This window comes from Triticum dicoccoides, chromosome 7B (assembly GCF_002162155.2).
Source record: "Triticum dicoccoides isolate Atlit2015 ecotype Zavitan chromosome 7B, WEW_v2.0, whole genome shotgun sequence".
NCBI lineage: Eukaryota > Viridiplantae > Streptophyta > Magnoliopsida > Poales > Poaceae > Triticum > Triticum dicoccoides.
The window spans coordinates 270173535-270195006 of record NC_041393.1 but is presented as its reverse complement, the minus strand read 5'-3'; the positions used below and the strand labels follow the sequence as shown (position 1 = coordinate 270195006).

Sequence of the window (21472 nt, the reverse complement as noted above, 5' to 3'; positions counted from 1 at the left end):
AGCCCAGATACCAATAAATGGCTTGAGGCCATGAGATCTGAGACAGAATCCATATGAGAACAAAGTGTGGACTTTGGTGGACTTACCCAATGATTGGCAAGCCATAGAGAATAAATGTATCTTCAAGAAGAAGACTGACACTGACGGTAATGTTACTGTCTACAAAGCTCGACTTGTCGCGAAAGGTTTTCGACAAGTTCAAGGGGTTGACTACGATGAGACCTTCTCACCCGTAGTGATGCTTAAGTATGTCTGAATCATGTTAGCAATTGCCGCATTTTATGATTATGAAATCTAGCAAATGGACGTCAAAACTGCATTCCTCAATGTATTTCTTAAAGAAGAATTGTATATGATGCAATCAGAAGGTTTTGTCGATCCTAAAGGTGCTAACAAGGTGTGCAAGCTCCAGCAATCCATCTATGGACTGGTGCAAGCATCTCGGAGTTGGAATATACGCTTTGATGAGGTGATCAAAGCATATGGTTTTATACAGACTTACAATGAAGCATGTATTTACAAGAAAGTGAGTGGGAGCTCTGTAGCATTTCTAATATTATATGTGGATGACATATTGTTGATTGGAAATAATATAGAATTTCTAGATAGCATATAAGGATACTTGAATAAGAATTTTTCAATGAAAGACCTCGATGAAGCTGCTTACATATTAGGCATCAAGATCTATAGAGATAGATCAAGACGCTTGATAAGATTTTCAATTAGTACATACCTTGACAAGATTTTGAAGGAGCTCAAAATGGATCAGTCAAAGAAGGAGTTCTTGCCTGTATTGTAAGGTGTGAAGTTGAGTAAAGACTCAAAACCCGATCACGGCAGAAGATAAAGAGAGAATGAAAGTCATTCCATCTGCCTCAGCCATAGGTTCTATAAAGTATGCCATGTTGTGTACCAAACCTGTTGTGTGCCTTGCCATGAGTTTGGCAAGGGGGTAAAATAGTGATCCAGGAGTAGATCATTGGACAACGGTCAAAATTATCCTAAGTTACCTTAAAGAGGACTAAGGAAATGTTTCTCGGTTATGGAGGTGACAAAGAGTTCGTCATAAAGAGTTACGTTGATGCAAGCTTTGACACTGATCCAAATGACTCTAAGTCTAAATCTAGATATGTATTGAACGTGGGAGCAATTAGCTAGCGTAGCTCCATGCAGAGCATTGTAGACATAGAAATTTGCAAATTACATACGGATCTGAATGTGGCAGGCCCGTTGACTAAACCTCTCTCACAAGAAAAACATGATCACATCTTAATACTCTTTGGGTGTTAATCACATGGTGATGTGAACTAGATTATTGACTCTAGTAAAACCTTTGGGTGTTGGTCACATGGTGATGTAAACTATGGGTGTCAATCACATGACGATGTGAACTATCGGTATTAAATCACATGGCGATGTGAACTAGATTATTGACTCTAGTGCAAGTGGGAGACTGAAGGAAATATGCCCTAGAGGCAATAATAAAGTTGTTATTTTATATTTCTTATTTCATGATAAATGTTTATTATTCATGCTAGAATTGTATTAACCGGAAACTTGATACATGTGTGGATACATAGACAAAACACCGTGTCCCTAGTAAGCCTCTAGACTAGCTCGTTAATCAAAGATGGTTAAGTTTCCTAACCATAGACATGTGTTGTCATTTGATGAACGAGATCACATCATTAGGACAATGATGTGATGGACAAGACCCATCTGTTAGCTTAGCATAATGATCGTTTAGTTTTATTGCTATTGATTTCTTCATGTCAAGTACATATTCCTTTGACTATGAGATTACGCAACTCCCGAATACTGAAGGAATGCCTTGTGTGCTATCAAACGTCACAACGTAACTGGGTGATTATGAAGATGCTCTACAGGTATCTCCGAAGGTGTTTGTTGGGTTGGCATAGATCCAGATCAGGATTTGTCACTCCGAGTATTAGAGAGGTATCTCTGGGCCCTCTCGGTAATACACGTCATAAGAAGCCTTGCAAGCAAAGTGACTAATGAGTTAGTTACAGGATGATGTATTATGGATCGAGTAAAGAGACTTGCCGGTAACGAGATTGAACTAGGTATGAAGATACCGCCGATCGAATCTCGGGAAAGTAACATACCTATAGACAAAGGGAATAATGTATGTTGTCAAAACGGTTCGACCGATAAAGATCTTTGTAGAATATGTAGGAGCCAATATGAGCATCCAGGTTCCGCAATTGGTTATTGACCGGAGAGGTGTCTCGGTCATGTCTACAAAGTTCTCGAACCCGTAGGGTCCGCACGCTTAACGTTCAATGACGATATAGTATTATATGAGTTTTGTGTTTTGGTGACCGAATGTTGTTCAGAGTCCCGGATGAGATCACAGACATGATGAGATGTCTCGAAATGGTTGAGAGGTAAAGATTGATATATAGGACAATGGTATTCGCACACCGAAAGTGTTTCGGAGGGCACCGGGTACATATCGGGTCACCGGAAGGGGTTCCGGGCACCCCCGGCAAAGATATGGGCTTAATGGGCCAAAGGAAGGGACAAACCAGCCCACAAGGCGCTGGTGCGCCCCTCCACCAGGCCGACCAGCCCTAGAGAAAGAAAAGGTGGGGGAGAGCAAGTCCCTCCTTCCTTCCCCTCCTCAAGGGAGAAAGGAAAGAGGGGCGACATCTTCCTCTTCCTTCCCCTGGCGCCTATACAAGGAAAGGGGGGCCAAACCAGGGCAGGAGCCCAAGTGGGATTCGGCCCCACTTGGGGCGCCCCTTGGCCTCTCCCCTCTCCCTCCCACCTATATATATGAGGAAGAGGGCGCCTAGCACACACCAGATCAATTGTTAGCCGTGCGTGGCGCCCCCCTCCATCGTTTACACCCTCGGGTCATATTTTCGTAGTGCTTATGCGAAACCCTGTGAGGATCACTTCACCATCACCGTCACCATGGTGTCGTGCTGACGGAACTCATCTACTACCTCGACAACTTGTTGGATCAAGAAGGCGAGGCACGTCACCGAGCTGAACGTGTGCAAAACTCGAAGGTGTCGTACGTTCAGTACTCGGTCGGTGGATCGCGAAGAAAGTTCGACTACATCGACCACGTTGTGAAACGCTTCCGCTTACGATCTATGAGGGTACGTAGACACCCTCTCCCCCTCGTTGTTATGCATCTCCTTGATAGATCGTGCGTGAGCGTAGGAATTTTTTTGAAATTGCATGCTACGTAACCCAACAATCTCTACCATTAGACTCTTTGTGGTCCCTCTAACACACCCCACTCATCAATTTTTTCCGGGAACTGTCATAGGCAAAATCCCCCGTTTGGCTCCCCCGGAGCATCTCGGGAGAGCTCTCCGCTGGCGGCTACGTCCCTCCCAGAGACCATAGCGCACCTCCACCTGACCGCTACGAGTCCCTGGGAATGATGGTGTGGTCTTCTTCCGTCGCCATGCCCCCAATCGCCAACGAGGATCGTCGGGAGCCCCTCCTCCTCTCGGCCGGAGGAGGGAGAAGGCCGGTTTGACCAGGGTCAAACCCAACCGAAGGCCCTACGTGTCAGTGACTAGGCCGTGCCTGAGCCGTCGAGTGATGGTGTATTTCGAATAGTATGCATCCACCTCTCGTAAGCGTATTCGCTGCCGAAGCGTTTCTCTTTATGTTTTTATTTAAAATAGAAATTTGACCCAACTTTGACTGTCTCTAGTTTTTAAACCATAACTCCAAATAAATTGATTCTTTTTGTTATCTCTCAAATTTCATCTAGTTTATTTTAGTATTTATTTCAAAAAAAATTCAAACAATTTTTATGTACTGTTTTCGAATTATGTGGTAACTTCATTATTTCAAAATTAGGAAAATGGAGGGAAGATATTTTTTACAAAATTTTGGAGTGCACCCAACTCTTCTACATCATTAAGGCAAGCATTTTGAAGACTTAATATGATGATTGCTTGCTAGAATTTTTGAAACAGGCCTATGTTAGCTCATATGAAATTTGCACATAGATCATCATGCATATGTGATTCCTTGTCCGTATTTGACTGCACCTAAACATGAAATAATTGTGCCACACATTCCTATGCCTATTCTGACTAACATATAGGAAAAAAATTGTCACTAGTGAAAGTAGCCGTAAGGCAGAAATCTCGTTGTGACGAGAATGATTAGTGAGGGCATGTTGGGACATGCCAGATGATGACCCTGTTGGGTACCACTAAGGAGATATATTGTGCTAATCATTGCAGGAAACTATAAACCTGCTGAGTAGACCGTAGATCGAGTCTTGCTCTGTAACCCCCATACTTGATTCGTGCTACCATATGTCCCTCCCACAGGTAGGGTATGGTTCGGTAAGTTGTTAACCCCTTTCCCGCACACACCATACAGAGGGCCGCGATGAGGGTTTCCTGGTTCCAGGAATAATGTCAGTCATCGGGTTAGGGAGCATGGGTGTATTCAGCTGAGGCCGAGAGGGGGGGCACCCCTTCGTTAGCGCACGGTATAAATTGTGATCCCATGCAAGGTTGTGACCTCTCCGTCTTAGAGTTTTTCTTGAGTGATGCTTTGGGTGATTCCTGGCATCAGGAAAGTTAAGCTGGTGTGTGCTGGTCAGGTGTGTTTTCAACCCAAAGGTTGTAATGGGAATTAGTCAGCGTCTCGGTGCTGGCTAAAGAAATCCTTTACTTGTGGGTAAAGAGTACAACCTCTGGAGAGTATAAAACCTATTTGAATAGTCGTGTCCACAGTTAAGGACTACAGTCTTGGATGGGTCAAGTGTCAGTCTTAGTGTCGATCTTCAGAGGAAAAGCAACTAAATCAGAAATTGATTATGATTTACGATGGAAGATTGTGATCACTAATGTTATTATGGACTAACCCTTTCTCTTATATTAAATGTTGAGTATCTTTGGGAAGGTTTTACCACTTGGATACTCGTGTTTTTATTTTCTTATAATCCCTTTATGAGGCGTCACTTAAGACACCCGATTGTGGCATTTATATTCAAGACCTTTCGAGGTGTCGTTTCAGATGCCCGACTGGCACATATATTATTTTCTTTTTGGAATTCAGCAGGCGGTTCTACTGCCTAGAATTCCCTTTTCCTTTGATTTCATTTGAAGTAAAGCCCCTTGTGTGGCATCACGAAGACACCCAACTATGATATTCTTTTACCTTTTTCTTTTGGGTTCCTTTGGGACAGTTCTATCTCCCGAAGCCCGAATTTAAATTTCTATGCAACATTATGATTTACTTATACCTTACTGATATTAGTTGACAACCTTTATTAATTGTGCATATATAATACTTCACATGATAGCATTAAATTCTTATCATGGCATGGTAGAATATACTTAAAAATTAGTTGCATGCTTTTATTATATCTTTTGTTCATGATGTTTGCGAATACATTCAAACGTACTCACTGGCTTGTCTCTGGCCATTGTCTTGGCCAGATTTACGATTCGGAGAGGAGAACTACGAAGACACCCCGCAACCTAGGAAATGGAGATAGTAGCCACGTGAGATAGAAGTTAGCCAGGTCAGCTGTTCCTGTGGGAATGGAGTTCCATCAAGTTGGAGATCGACGAGTCGCTTTTGTCATCCACCACTAGAGATCATTTTTATACTCAATGGACCTTTATGGTCTTGTACCCAAATTCTTGTAAACTGTTTGGAATTCTGTATCAAGGAAGTGTCCACCAGCAACAGTAATCCTGTGGTTGATGATGACACAAGGATCATGTGCTGGGATTTTATGTCCCGGAAAACCAGCCTAGACAGCAGCCAACCATCTCGGTTGGTGCGGGCTGGCTATTTATAGCCATAACAATTCTGGAGAGGAAATGCAACAAGGGCCTGGAGCCAATCCAATAGTCAACCGACACGTTTCCAACGGTCGGATTTCAAACGCACTCGACAATTTTACTTGAGGAACAAGTAAAGCTGACTCCTCTACTAGAGCATTTCTCTTGCAGCCCAGAAGAACATCTGGCACGCGAGTAAATATCTCAGCACACGAAGATATTTCTATCGACTCACATGGAATAAGTTTCAGTTGAGCATCACAATAGACAAAAGTCTGGAGATACTTGAACCCCTCTTAATCATACGGTGGTCATATGACTCAAAAGAAGGAAATAAAACAATGGAATAAATGATATGTCTTTACTTCGTCTTCATTCTTCTCGGCTTCAATCATTTTCTATTGGACGCCTCGCGTATAAATTGCTCCACGTGAGCAACATTTTTAGGCCAACTCCGACACACATTGTTCTCGGTTGCAACTCCTCGAAGCTCATCAATCTTCTTTGCAGCTCAGATAACACTCTCGGAAGTTTATAGCAAACTTCTTCTCTGAAGATTATAGCAATGTTCTCGAAACTCAAGGGACTATTTTCTCTCTGTGTGCACTAGCAAACAAAATAGTCCCTCAATGTTTCTGACAACAATATCTAAAACACAAGGGGGCATTGTACCCTTGGGGCACACCTTATTCTTCCATCAAGATGTACAGAGAATTGATTGCTGGGGAACTGGCTCCTCCCATCTTCAAACAAATTTGGAAGTGTGCTGCTATGCTCAGATACAAGATTTTCTTTTGGCTTTTGCTTCATGACAGACTGGATTCTAGGAATTTGCTTGAAAGAAAATCTTTTTACCTACCTTCCTATGAATGTGTGCTTTGTCATACACACTCCATGAAAACTTCAATGCATCTCTTTTGGGACTGTGATTTTGCTCTCAACTGCTGGAGCATCATTCTTGGTCAGAGAAACGGAGGAATCTCAATGTTTGATGAAGTCAGTTTATCCATTCAAGCCCTCTCCACCCCCATTGCTATGGAAGTTATCATAATGGGCTGCTGGAACATTTGGATGCAGCGAAATGGAGTGGTTTTCAAGGCTACCCCGGCTTCAGTCCTCTCTTGGAGAGCTTCCTTTCGGGCAGATATGATTTTGATTAAGCATAGGATCAAGGACAAGTTTTCAGATAGACTTTCTAGTTGGATTGATCAGTTCTTAGCATAATTCTCATGTTGCCTCAAGGTTTTACTAGGACTGGAGTTGGGTAGGTTGAACAGTTTGTAATGTTTGAGACTTTTGTAAATATTTTATGCTTTTAATATATATACCGTAGAACGATTGTTCTACGGTTTTCGGTTAAAAAAAACAAGGGGGCATTGGACTGTACCAACTGTTGTTTTTGCTTCATCGAGTCCGCGACACCGCATACCTCCTACTACAAGTAGATGACATAATTCTCACCGTCGGCTCTTCCACCTTTCTGAAATCAATCACCACCTTGCTGCACCCTGAATTCGCCATGACCGATATGGATTCTCTCCACCACTTTCTTGGGATCAATGCACCACAATAGTACCGGTCTCCAGCTTTCTCAAGAACAATACCCCCTAGACGTTTTAGATCATCACGGTGATGTTAAACTGTAAGTTGGTCTCTACACCCATCGGCATCAATGCAAAATTATCCTCTACCGATGGTGTCCTTTCCATGATCCTCACTCTATCGTAGTCTCCCCGGGGCTCTCCAGTACCTCACCCTCGGTCTCCCCAATATATCTTTCGCTGTTCAACAATGTTGTCTGTTCATGATCACGGGGAAGCCCACTACCAGATGGTGAAGCGGGTTCTTCGCTATGTTCATGGGACCACACGCCTTGGCCTGTCAATTATTTCGGTCGTCCGATGGCAATTTGACGTCGTACTAGGACGCGGATTGGGCCGGGTGCCCAGACACCCTCAAATCTACGTCTGGCTTTGCGGTGTTCCTCGGCTCCAACCACGCCAGCTGGTCGTCGAAATGCCAGAACATTGTCTCACGATCGAGCACTGAGGTGGAGTACAAGGGCATTGCCAACGCCCATCGTTGAGGCTGTGTGGCTTCGGCAACTTCTCACTAAGATTCGTCGGCTGCCGCCACGCCACGTGTTCCTCGGCTCCAACCACGTCAGCTGGTCGTCGAAATGCCAGAACATTGTCTCACGATCGAGCACCAAGGTGGAGTACAAGGGCATGCCAACGCCTGTCGTTGAGGCTGTGTGGCTTCGGCAACTTCTCACCAAGATTCGTCAGCCGCCGCCTCGCCACATGTGACAACGTGAACGCCATGTATAGCTACGTGTGACAACATGACCGCCATGTACAGTATATGTCAAGCAATCTCGTTCAGCACCAACTCACCAAGCACGTGGAAATCGATCTTCGCTTCAGCCGCGAGCGTGTTTCCCGGTGAGTTCGTGTTCTCCACGCGCCGACCGCGTCGCAGTTTGCCTATGTCTTCATCAAAGGCCTCCCGAGAACCGTCTTCGCTGACTTTCAGACCAGCCTCAAACTTACATATTTTGTTGTGAAAGATGTATGGAGCATAAAACTGTGATGTGTGCAACAGCAAGGTAGTGGAATAAGAAAACTAGTAGATCAGAACCAGGTGCATGGACCAAATTCAGAAAGCTACAAGTTTCAATCGCGTCAGCATTTTCTTTCACAGTCGATCCAACTCACCAAACACTCTTTCGGCCCACAGCAATACAGGCGGGATTTACAGTGGTCTTGATGCGGATGGGCCACCTACAGTAGCTTCAGCATTTTCAGCCGCTCCTCATGCTCTGGCTCAAGCTTCGGGGCCGAGTAGCTGCCATGCAGATCTTCCACTACGTATTCCTGCATGCGCAAAAGAATGAAACCGAATTCATAATCTGAAAGAATGATGCTGCCCCGGGGAAATAGCTCGACCAGTGTGAGGCAGCCTCTTGCCTTTGTGAGCTCTCTTTTCGTCAGGATGTGATAATGTCTCTGCCAGATCCTCTGGACGGCCATAGTCGCCGCGAGGAAGCCGTATGCAATCCCAAGGATAGCGAACACAACGATGAAGAGCACCACCAGGGCAAAGCAGGCCTCCAAAGAAGCAGGGAGACAGTCCAGGATGCCCCAACCATAGCAGCAGTTCCGGCACCCAGCTAAGCACGGATCTTGGTTGTCGTTCAAGGATGAGCAGTGCACTATCAACCCGAAAAATCCAAGCAGCACAAAGAAAACCACAACCCCTTGAACATCAACAGATAAAACCTTAGGTTAATTCAATAACAGCAGTTTTATGTTGCTGTAACCAAAAGTTTTGCTGACTACTATAAATGGTACATATGCATCATTATGACAGAAAGGTGTTATTCCAATACCTATGCAGTAGTAGAACGGTATTGGATGCTTTGACAAGATACGATCCCAACCATCACTGAAACTATTCCGGAAACTTCCGTCCCTGTCTAGAAAGTATGCAACTGCACTAATGATAGCAATAGTCTGCAGAAAATGAAAATATATGCAAATAATTATTTCCCCTGCCTGAATTTGGACTGAAAAAATGCCCTAATATTTTAATAGTACATCAGTATGTGTATTCTCAAAATAAAAGGTGCATTGACATTGCTTGGAGAGTGAAATGCCAATGATAAGAGTAACTCCGTTCAAAAAAACAATTTGTATTTTGTGTTAGTTTGACATTAAACCTGTGGTATCAATTTGTATTTCGTGATCATTTGTACATTAAACCTGCAGTTCCGTCAAATTTACTCAAGATCTAAATATGCAAATTTTGAATAATGCAACTACTATTCCAGATTCAATAGATTGGTGTTTTCATAGTTTAACTTAAGTAGGAAAATGTAACTCTGAATGCCTCAGGGGGGCATTTTCTGAATTATATTATACAGACTTATTATGCATAAGTATTCTCAGTTGTGCAACAGTACTAAATAAGAGCATCTTTAGAAACAAAGATATTGGATTTCATTTAATGAAGAAAAGGCATCAAAAAAGAAATATTTTCAAATCTTAGAGCTTACAATTTGAACTGCAAGAAAACCAAGTATAACATCTCTTGCCACGAAGAGCCGGAACTTTATTTTGCGCCATGAGTTATCTTCCAGAGTTTCCACTCGAAGATGGAACTGAGCTTTGCATGTTGTGCAGTGTGAGAATGCAAATCCTTCCTACAAAGTAAGCAGGAAAAACGGAAGCAGCATTTAACTACATTTCCCAACCATAATGAATATATCAACGGAAAAAAAAACTAGAAGGCATAGCATCTAGTTAGGACTTAGGAAATCCTTAATACAAGGGGAATCATAAAGCTCAATAAAGCACAAGTTGAACCTAGAGATTCTAATAAAATGTTCCAACAGAGATGTGCTAAGCCTTCGAGCAGCACGATTTCAACCTAACCTTCCAAATTAAGCTGAATGAGAATAGTTTGCAGAGATGCAGCTTGACTCCTACTGGATACCGCGTTGCCAATACAAGTCTAAAGCTGATAACATCTTTGCAATCTCAGAAACTGCCATTTGAAACAAGATTAATGAGGCTAGGTGGCAGGTTCTGATCACATTACTACCGCCAGAGAAAAAGAAACTCTAGCTTGCAATTTTCTCCTCTAATATACGGTACATTTACTTTGTTTACTTGTACTTTCTCTTTTCTCTTCTAGGTTCTCACAGGTTTCTGTTAGGTTTCATCTCTAGCCTACTCCAACTTGGTTGGGACAAAAGGTTCTGTTGCTGTAGTAGTACTCCACGTACCAATATGACACTGCATGTATTTTCTCGTGTTCTCTAGGTGAAACTTTTTCTATATCCAACTGGTGTCTCGATATGGTGGTTATACACATATAGCATAATGCTGGCTGTAGATTCGGAACATTTAGAAAATGTGCAGCTAATCGTATTCATGTATGTTGGGGACATATATACACAGTACAGAGGCCTAGATTTGTCCTCCAAGTTCATATCTCGCAATTAAAAGAAGAGATAGACCAGGAGAGTTAGTTAGGAAGGAAACGATCCTACGTGATCACATGTGATACGCTAATATTCTTAACACCCCCCACATGTGATCACATAGACACTGTCACAAAACATCACAGAGGCCTTGTCGATGGTGCAGTGGAGCTCACCAAGTAGTTGACGAAGCCAACAACACTCTGCCACGGCATTGGGGACCGCTCGATATTCTTCTTCGGCACTAGAACGTTAAACCGTGGGTTGTCATTTGGAGGACCATGACACCAAAGTCGCTGACATGGACGCAAAAAAAAAGATGTAGAGTGGCGAGTATCCAGGCAGCCGGCCCGATCAGCACCGTGCTAGGCGGCATTGGCGGTAGAGGAGCTACCAGTAAGCTGAAGACGTGAGATGTAGTGCTACGAAGATTGCGAAGCAATCTCACCCCCCAGTGTGCATCTCGTGGAGCATGCATGTGCAAACAAATTTTCTGAACAATATGCAATGTCCCGTCGTGTCAAGGTGAGATATTGAAGGCTCTTGCAACAAGGATTGTAACAATCTTCCTTGATTAATACAATCCTTTCTTTTCGCAAAAAAAAAAAAGAAGAGCTCTTGCAATACTTCGGTAGAAGGTAGCATCAGACACGAGATCTCCAGAGGCAGCCGAGGCCTTGGGTTTAAGCTTGTGCCCGATTCAGAAAGGCATTGGAGACATCAAGCTGGTATACCGGCCAATGGCGAGACGCACACGGGACCGAAGGTCTCACCAAAGTCCACACCAGCATGTTGTGTGAAGCCACGTACAACCCTGTGAGCTTGCTACCCAAAGAGCCATCTATTAAGCTTGTGCAGATATACCCACTTGCCGGTGGCGATGTTGGCGCCACAAGGACGAGGCACAAGTATCTATGTGCAGTTAGCCTGCAATGCATTGAACTCATCATGTATCGCAGCACACCATGTGGGGTTGCGGAGTGCAGCACGAGCAGGGGAGGGTAGCAGAGACAGGGAGATAAGAGGCAACATCAGTGGCGGCGGCAGTTCGGCTAAATAATCCCATGACGAGCACGCATGGCTATGCTGTGCACAAACACGTCGGAGGACCACAACCCCAGATCACGCGTCGGTGCAATCAGCATGGGGGGTGCAGACGGCGAAGGTGACGAGGCAACGAGCTTGACAGCAGAGCTGGAGGTTGTCGTGGTTGGTGCAGAGGTGCTGCTGCCCAAGCCAGGGTTGGTTGCGGCCATGGCAGCCAAGTTGGGCGAAGCGGCCAACCGGTGGGCGCGACAGGGGAATCCGCGGGGCAAGTGTCGTGGGAACGGATCTGACAGTAGAGATGGGAGGTACGTAGGAGAGGGCAGTGCCTAGCTACGGCGAGGTTGTACACTCGGATTTACGAGTTCAGGCCCCTCTCGGAGGAGGTAACAGCCCTACGTCTCTGGTGTCGTGGAGGCTCTGTTGATTGGAGTGTTGAGTTACAGGGGAACCCTTGTGCAAGAGGGGAGGGGTGGCTTATATAGAGTACGCCGACCCCTCGCAGCCCTCAGTTACGCAAGGGTTCAGTGAGAGTATAATGTCACGAACTAACACCCGCGTTTAATGATCTTTAAGACGGCGGGGTGAATGACCGACCGTTGCTATCTAGAGGTGACCCTAGGTCTTCTGTGCTTCGAGTGGCTTCTTGTACTCCGAGTGAATGATGACGGTCGAGTGGAATTGGGGTATCCGAGTGGATCTACTGTCGTGGATTACACTATGTGATGATTCCAGTCAGTATCTTCGTAGACCTTGGCTTCTTATGTGGTGTCCTTGGGTAGGGCATATAGGTCAGGCTCACGACCCTACCCTAGGTACATGTCATCATCATTAGCTCCCGGATGGATCAAGGACCGAGTGAAGAAGGATTGAAGTTGATTTCGACCCGACTCAATGCCTCTAAGACACCTTCTTGGAGGTTTGAAAGTATGCAAGTCGTTAAATCCTCCGTCAATCACCTCGATCGATTCTGGCTTCTTCAATATCCGAGTGAAATAAACAGCATAGCACTGAGCAGATTGGATTTGTGTATCCCCTGATGTGATCGAAATTTTTTGGAGAAGAGCGCGGGTTGGCTGCGGCGCGGTTAACGAAACAAACAGGGAGGGACTCCTCGATCTTCGCTCCGCCTTTTTCGCACGTATCGGACCAGCGCCGGTTGTGGGATGCGCTGAGATTGCGCGGGCCTACAGGTCAGTCACTCGGACGCACGGGTATAAAGGGTGATGCGGCCGAGGCGTGCAATAGTGCCCACCACTTTTCCCCTTTCTTCCTCGCCTCTCTGCTCTGCCCACTGTAGCGCAGCGCCGCACCGCTCGCTCCCGTCGGCCACCACGGAGATGGCGAAAGACAAGACGAAGGCGCTGGAGCGCGCTAAGAAGACGGGCAAGGGCAAGAAGGGGTCGACTTCCAAAGCCGCACTGCCGCCTGGATGGATCCAGGGGGACTGGTTGCGCTCGACGGTCACAGCGGAGGATCTCGAGGGGCTCGCCGTCGATGGCCTGATAGCTCCCGGATCTTGGAGGTTGCCAGAGGGGGAGATTGAGCCCGTGCCGCGCGACGGCGAGCGAGTTCTTCTCCTCACCCATGTGGAGAGAGGTTTTCTCTTCCTCCCCATCCATTCTTCCATGGTTTCTTGAACTTTTTCGGCGCGCAAATCCATCACTTTCCTCCAAACACCATCTCATATCTTGCTGCCTACGTTTTGATGTGTGAGAACTTCCTGGGATGCCACCCACATTGGGGGTTATTCAAACATATCTTCACCTGCCGATCTCAGTCGGTTAAGAAAGCCAATCCGACTGATGAGAGAACCCACATGGTCCAAATGTGTGTGAGGTTTGGGTGTCCAAATGAGGGGTAGGAGCTCTTTCCCTCCCATGACTTTTCCCGAGTCAGTTAGGGGGTTGCAGTCGACCTGGTTTTATTGCAAAGATGTCCCTACTCTGGGTGCGTCGACTGGTCTTCCCCCTTTCTCCCTGGAGAGACTCCGCGCAGACTCCGCGCCCCTCGTTCGTTGACCGTAGAAGAGGAGAAGGGTGAGGTGGCCATCTTGGTTGATGCAATCATTGAACTGATTCGGGGCGGAATGACAGGCATGGACTTGTTGGAAGTGTTTCTCAGTCGACGCATACAGCCCTTGCAAGCTCACGACCACCCCATGTGGCTGTACTCAGGTGCAGACGACGCCGCTCAGACCCACCCGAAGGATGTCAAAGAGGAGACAGTGGCATAGTGGCTTCGGAGCATTACTGGAAACAAGGACAATCCGCGTGGAGCAAAACGGATCCTGCCATTCGACGCTGAGCACCTTCCAGGAGAGGTGAGACATAACTTGTCGAGTGTTTTATCTTTTGCTTTAGATATGCAACTGAATTGGAGATCAACCGACTTTGACATTCGTGTTCTGCAGGTGTTCACTAATTCACCTGTACCGAATGGTGAGCAACCCGTTGAAGGAATGGAGAGCGACGGCGGCAGTGCTGACATGGACTATGCCGACGACAGCGAAGATGACAGTGAAGGCTCGGACGGCAGTGAAGAGGTTGAGTCACCTCCTCGCACTGAACGCCGTTCTAAGGCGAACCAAGACCGTAGCATAGGCCAGAGCAAGGTCCCGGCGTCGAGTGGCAGGAACCCCAAGCGCACTCGGACGACCACTCCTGTTCCGGACGAGAAGACCGCAAAGCAGCTCAAGACCGCCGCGCCAAAACCTCGGAAGGCTTTACCCAGGAACAAGGTTACCGCTCCCATTGCTTCAACATGAGTATCATTTGTATCTTTCTTCTCTTCACTTTCTATCTTTTGGATGTGGCCCTTCGTGCTTCTGCTGACCGAGTGGAATTATGAACTCCAGCGCTGCTACCTCTGCAACGTCCCACATGGAGATTGACGATGAGCATGCTGAAGTGGATACTGAGGACGCAACCACTTCTCAGGCAGGTATGGCCAACTCACATTCTACTTTGTCTTGCTAATTTGTCCTGATGGTCGGCTGAAATATTTCTGTCAAGTGACCGCAACACCAACAGACATTATCCACCTCCCAGATGATGACAAGGAGGAGCCTCCGAGGAGCACAGGAGGAAGGGGCAGGGCCTCGGTTACCTCTCGAAGCTTCACCAAGAGAGTGCCTTCAGGCCAGACGACTCACACGCCGGCTGAACCTGTTCTTCAAGAGCCAGGTGGTTCGTCTAGAGTTGGTGTTTCCTTCGTCGACCCTCTGTCGACTGCCCAGCCTCTAGTGTCGACTGCTCAAGCCTCAGGTCCAACTGCGCAACCACAAGTGTTGATCCCTCCAGCTGCGCCACCAACTCCTGCGTCAAGCGCGTTCACTCTGCACCATGTCCCAGAGGACCAATCAGGAGCTGCCAAGGAGGCTATGATCTAGGCCGGTTTGATGATGCAGCGCCTGAAGGAGGTGTATGAGAGCAGCAAGTTAGCTTATGACGCCAACACAGCCCTTCAAGCAAATGTCCAAGTAAGTGCGATAGTAAGTTGATTTCCGATTGGATTTTCTCCGTATTGATTCTGTTGAATCTGTACACCCACTGGGTGTTTTCTTTTTATTATGTATTCCATCCACTCGAAACGGTCAGGCCGCGCCGAGTGGGGAATCGATCTAGTGGGGGCACGTTGTGTGCACCCACTGGGTGTAGTCCCCGAGACCGCCGTCGAATGTTTGATTCGGCGGGGGTCTTAGAATATTTTTTGCTTGGAGCTCTTCACTCGAATCGGTCAGGGCGTACCGAGTGGAAACTTATCCAGTGGGGGCACGCTGAGTGCACCCACTGGGTGTAGTCCCCGAGACCGCCGTCAAATGCTTGATTCGGCGGGGGTCTAAGAACAAGCTGTTTTCTCTTTTTCCTTTTTTTTCCTCCTCCACTCGGGCCAGGCAGGCCGTACCAAGTGGAAAATTGGTCCAGTGGGGGCACACTGAGTGCACCCACTGGGTGTAGTCCCCGAGACCGCCGTCGAATGTTTGATTCGGCGGTGATCTTAGAACACTTTTGATAATAGCAATCTGGATTTGCTCTTCTCCACTCGAATGTAGAGGAAATACTTTCGAGAGTCTTTCTCTTCGTCGACTGAATTGTCTTTTTGTTTATCTCTGAAATCTTGTGAACTTGGGATTCAGTATGTTGCTCTGGAGAAGGAGAAGATCCAACTCCAACTGGACCTAGAACTTGCCAAGAAGAACTTGAAGCAGGCTCAGGAGGAGGTGAAGACCATGGGAGGTAACACTTCGTTGACTGTGTGCTTTGTCATTTCTTCTTTTCTGTCCTTTGAACCGAGTGATTCCACTCTAACAGATGTGCGTAGTGAAAACCGTCAACTCCAAGCACGACTGAAGAATGTTATTTCTTTAGACACTATGAAGCAGGCGTTCGAGAGGAAGGACAACAAACTCGCGGGGGCGCAGAAAGTGGCACGAGAGAAGACTGAAGCGGCTGAGAAAAAGCTAGCTTCAGTCGGCAAACTCGAAGAGGAGAATGCGGCCCTGAAGACTGTCATTGAGGAGGTGAAGAAGGAGGCCGCTCAGCTGAAGGAGGAGAAAATTTTCTTGGCTGACAAGGTGGACCAACTCACCCGAAAGAGGGATGAGCTGGAGGAATACTTGGGGGCCTTGCAAAGAAGATGTACATCATGCTTGAAGGTATCCTTTTTCATCTGAGTGAATTCTCAAGAGCTTCGGAGACCATGTCGCTACTGACTCATCATTTTTTTTTCTTTTGTGCAGAGTTCTGTCAGAACTTCGAGCAAGAAACAGAACGAATTGAACTAGGTCTGGACCCCACCAAGTCACTCGTCAAAGATGATGCCGCTATAAATGTGCTACGACTTGAAGCTCGTCTCGACAGTGTCTTGGTATTAGAGCTAGGTCAATTTTTTGCACACTGCAACTCGTGCGTTTGATCTGCCTCTACATCCCGATCGCTCTCCAATCGGGCCGCTCGAAGCGTCCCCACTCGATCTCGTCTCGCAGGCCCCCGATCAATCTCCTGCTCCCGCCGGCTTCGATCTCGTCCCGCAGGTCCCTGATCGATACCTCCCGATCGAACCCCTGCTCCAGCCGGCGCCGATCGATCTTGTCCCGCAGGCCCTGATCACTCCCTTGCCGCAGGCCCTGGACTCCCGCAGGCCCTGCTCCAGCCGGCCCCGCCTGCTGCTGATTTCGACCCCGGCTGCTGTGGGTCTTCAGTCGATCGACTGCCTTCCGCTCCCCGATCCTATCCCGATTGGAAGCTCTCTCGTCAGATTCTGTTGATAAAAAAATGTCTGCTGCATCGGGCTATGTTGCTGTCCCTCGCTGTCCGGTGATCTTTGATGGTACTAACTACACCGAGTTCACTGGCTTTATGCGCATTCACATGCGTGGCATCCGTCTTTGGGGTGTTCTTTCTGGCGAGGTCTGCTGTCCGCCATGTCAGGTTCCTCCGGTTGCCCCTACTCCGCCGACTCCACTGGTTCTTCCTACGAATGCTAATCAGGCCGCCAAGGATGCGGCTAAGCTTGCTGATGAGGCTGCTGATCGTGCTTATGATGAGAGGGTTTTAGCTTATGAGGAGGCTCTTCAGACGTATCATGGTGCTCTGTCTGTTTACACCCAGTGGCTTGATGATGATGCTCGTGCTGCAGCTGTTCTCACTGCTAGTGTTCTGCCTCAGTTTGCTTCTGTGTTTCTGGGTCTTCCTACTGTCTTTGAGATGTGGACCCGTCTTCGTCAGCGCTATGAGCCCTCTGGTGATGCCTTATACCTTTCTGTGGTCCGTCAGGAGCATGCTCTTCAGCAGGGTGACTCTACTGTTGATGACTTCTATGCACAGAGTTCTGCTATCTGGCGCCAGCTCGATTCTCTCCGCAGTGCTGGTTGTCGTTCTTGCCCCTATTGCCAAGCTGTCCAGGCCAATTTGGAGTTTCATCGCGTCTACGAGTTCCTGTCTCGGCTCCGTAAGGAGTTTGAGCCCCGGCGTGCTCAGTTGTTTGCTCGTGGTCGTATTTCTCTCATGGAGGCGCTTTCAAAGATTCGTGCTGAGGAGACTCGCTTACGTGGTGCTGGTTTGCTGGAGGTTCCCTCTGTGCTCGCTACTCGGGCTTCTTCCACTCCACCTGCTGCACCGACCCCTTCTCGCTCGAGTGCTCCGCCGCTCTTGCCCACTCCTTCTGGAGGCTCAGGTCGCCCCCATCCACATTGTGACTACTGCAACAATGATGGTCATATTGAGTTCCAGTGCTACACGAAGTGGAAACACCTGCGCAAGGCGCGATCATCATCTTCAGGGACTTCGTCATCTACCTCGACAGCTTTAGCCATTGCTTTGACTGAGCAGGATATTCTAGGACTTAAGCGTCTGCTCGCGGCTTCAGGTTCTTCTCGACGGGTACTGCTGATTCTGTGACTGATGCTTCCCGCACTGAGCAATCCCCTCTACACAGTCAGGTACATCCCCATGGGTTCTGGACTCTGGAGCTTCTTTTCATATGTCTTCTCATTCTTCCACTTTGTCCTCTCTTCGATCGCTAGATTCTCCTGTTCATGTCTTCACTGCTGATGGTACTCCACTTTCTGTTGCTAGTAGAGGCAATCTTTCCTCATTATGTTCCTAATGTTGCTCATGTTCCTCGACTTACCATGAATCTGTTTTCTGCAGGTCAACTTACTGATTCTGGTTGTCGCGTCATCCTTGACGTTGACTCTTGTTTTGTCCAAGACCGTCGCACGCACACTCTGGTTGGGGCTGGCCCTCGCCGCCGTGATTCTCAAGGTCTTTGGGAGTTGGACTGGCTTCATGTTCCTTCCGCTACCACCACCATCGCCAGTTCCTCCGCTTCAGTCGCCTCCGTTACTGGTTCCTTCAAGCAGTGGCATCATCGACTTGGTCATCTGTGTGGTTCTCGGTTGTCGTCTTTAGTTCGTCGAGGTCTTCTGGGGTCTGTCTCGGGAGATGTCTCTTCAGAGTGTCAGGGTTGTCGTCTTGGCAAGCAGATTCAGTTACCATATTCACATAGTGAGTCAGTGTCTAAGCGTCCTTTTGATTTAGTCCATTCTGATGTATGGGGTCCGGCTCCTTTCGCTTCGAAAGGTGGTCATAAATACTATTATTTTCATAGATGATTTCTCTCGTTACACATGGCTTTATTTCATGACTTCTCGTAGTGAGATGTTGTCTATTTATAAGCGTTTTGCTGCCATGGTTCATACTCAGTTCTCTTCACCCATTCGTGTTTTTCCTGCTGACTCCGCTGGCGAGTATATCTCTAAGATGTTGCGTGGTGTTCTTGCTGAGCAAGGAACTCTCTCTCAATTCTCTTGTCCTGGTGCTCATGCTCGGAATGGTGTGGCTGAGCGAAAGCATCGACATCTTCTTGAGACGGCTCGTGCATTGATGATTGCTACCTCTCTCCCGCCTCATTTTTGGGCTGAGGCCGTCTCCACCTCCACCTATCTTATCAATATACAGCCTTCCGCTGCTCTACAGGGTGGTGTTCCTTTCAAGCGTCTTTTTGATCGTTCTCCCGATTATTCGATGCTTCGCTTGTTTGGTTGTGTTTGCTATGTTCTTCTTGCCCCTCGCGAACGCACCAAACTGACCGCTCAGTCTGTTGAGTGTCTTCTTAGGCTACAGTGATGAGCATAAGGGCTATCGTTGTTGGGATCCCATCGGTCGTCGGATGCGTATCTCTCGAGACGTGACTTCTGATGAGTCTCGTCCCTTCTACCCACGCCCATCTTCCTCGACTTTTTCAGTGGAGGATATCTCTTTCCTCACTTTTCTTGACTCACCTATCACCCCCGTCGAGCCTATGCCTATTCGTTCCACTCCCTCTGCTTCTCCACCTCTAGTCGATTTGCAGCCACCATCTTCCCCTATCTCCTCGCCTAGCATGTCACCGGATTCTACACCTTCATCTCCAGTGACTTCTTCGTCGCCACCCCCCGATTCTACCTTGGCGATTCCTCCTATTGTTCCATCTTTTCCTCAGCATTACACTCGTCGTTCACGACCTGTGGATGCCTCTGTGGATGAGTCATCATCTTCCTCTCAGCCTACTTATGGCTTGCGTTCTCGTCCTCGTCCGCCTGTTGATCGCTTTGGATTTCCCACCGCTGGTGCTGCTGTTCTTGAGCCGACTTCTTATCGTCAGGCTGTTGTTCATCCTGAATGGCAGTTTGCGATGGCAGAGGAGATTGCTGCTTTTGAACGCACTGGTACCTGGGATCTTGTTTCTCTTCCTCCCGGAGTCCGTCCCATCACTTGTAAGTGGGTCTACAAGGTTAAGACTCGCTCTGATGGTTCTCTTGAGCGTCACAAAGCTCGTCTTGTGGCTCGTGGTTTTCAGCAGGAGCATGGTCGTGATTATGACGAGACTTTTGCTCATGTGGCCCATATGACCACTGTTCGTACACTTCTTGTCGTTGCCTCTGCACGCCACTGGTCTATATCTCAGCTTGATGTTAAGAATGCCTTTCTTAATGGTGAGCTGCATGAGGAGGTGTACATGCAGCCACCACCTGGGTATTCTGTTCCTGATGGCATGGTATGTCGTCTTCGTCGCTCTCTCTATGGCCTTAAGCAAGCCCCCCGCGCCTGGTTTGAGCGTTTTGCCTCTGTGCTCACTGCCGCTGGTTTTTCAGCAAGTGCTCATGATCCAGCATTGTTTATTCACCTTTCTCCTCATGGTCGGACTCTTCTTCTTCTCTATGTTGATGACATGATCATCACTGGGGATGACCCCGAGCATATTGCCTTTGTAAAGGCCCGTCTTAGTGAACAGTTTCTTATGTCTGATCTTGGACCTCTTCGCTACTTTCTTGGGATTGAAGTCTCTTCTACCTCTGATGGCTTTTTTATATCCCAGGAAAAGTATATCCAGGATCTTCTTGCTCGTGCTGCTCTTACTGACGAGCGCATTGTTGAGACTCCTATGGAGCTCAATGTTCACCTCCGTGCTATTGATGGTGATCCTCTCCCTAACCCGACGCGTTATCGTCATCTTGTTGGCAGTCTTGTCTATCTAGCTGTCACTCGTCCGGACATCTCTTATCCGGTTCATATTCTGAGTCAGTTTGTCTCTGCTCCCACATCGGTTCACTATAGTCATCTCCTTCGTGTTCTCCGATATCTTCGGGGCATGATCTCTCACCGTCTATTCTTTCCTCGCTCCAGTTCTTTACAGCTTCAGGCCTATTTGGATGCTACGTGGGCTAGTGATCCTTCATATCGCCGTTCACTTTCTGCTTACTGTGTTTTTCTTGGTGGTTCTGTCATTGCCTGGAAGACGAATAACAGATTGCAGTTTCCCGTTCGAGTGCCGAGGCTGAGTTGCGAGCAATGGCTCTTTTGACGGCAGAGGTGACTTGGTTACGGTGGTTACTTCAGGATTTTGGTGTTTCTGTCACTACACCGACTCTGCTCTTATCTGACAGTACAGGTGCTATTAGCATTGTGCGCGATCCTGTGAAGCATGAGCTCACCAAGCATATTGGTGTTGATGCTTTCTATGTGCGCGCTGGTGTGCAGGATCAGGTTATTGCTCTTCAGTATGTGCCTTCCGAGTTACAGTTGGCGGATTTCCTGACGAAGGCCCAAACTAGAGCACAACATGGCTTTTATCTCTCCAAACTCAGTGTTGTTCA

At 47.4% G+C, this 21472-nt stretch overlaps 1 protein-coding gene across 4 annotated transcripts in view; it reads right to left on the bottom strand.

Annotated features, from left to right (window-relative positions):
* Nucleotides 1–8388: 8388 nt before the first annotated feature.
* Nucleotides 8389–21472, bottom strand: part of LOC119336451 — a 30897-nt gene continuing 17813 nt past the window's right edge. For all 4 annotated transcript variants that reach the window (XM_037608483.1, XM_037608485.1, XM_037608482.1 and 1 more), the window contains exons 4-7: nt 9859–10005; nt 9193–9316; nt 8771–9060; nt 8389–8677 (exon numbers count right to left, since the gene is read on the bottom strand). In XM_037608483.1, coding sequence (XP_037464380.1) covers nt 8585–8677; nt 8771–9060; nt 9193–9316; nt 9859–10005 — 654 coding nt within the window. In that variant the 3' untranslated portion in view covers nt 8389–8584. The remainder of the gene's footprint in view (nt 8678–8770; nt 9061–9192; nt 9317–9858; nt 10006–21472) is intronic.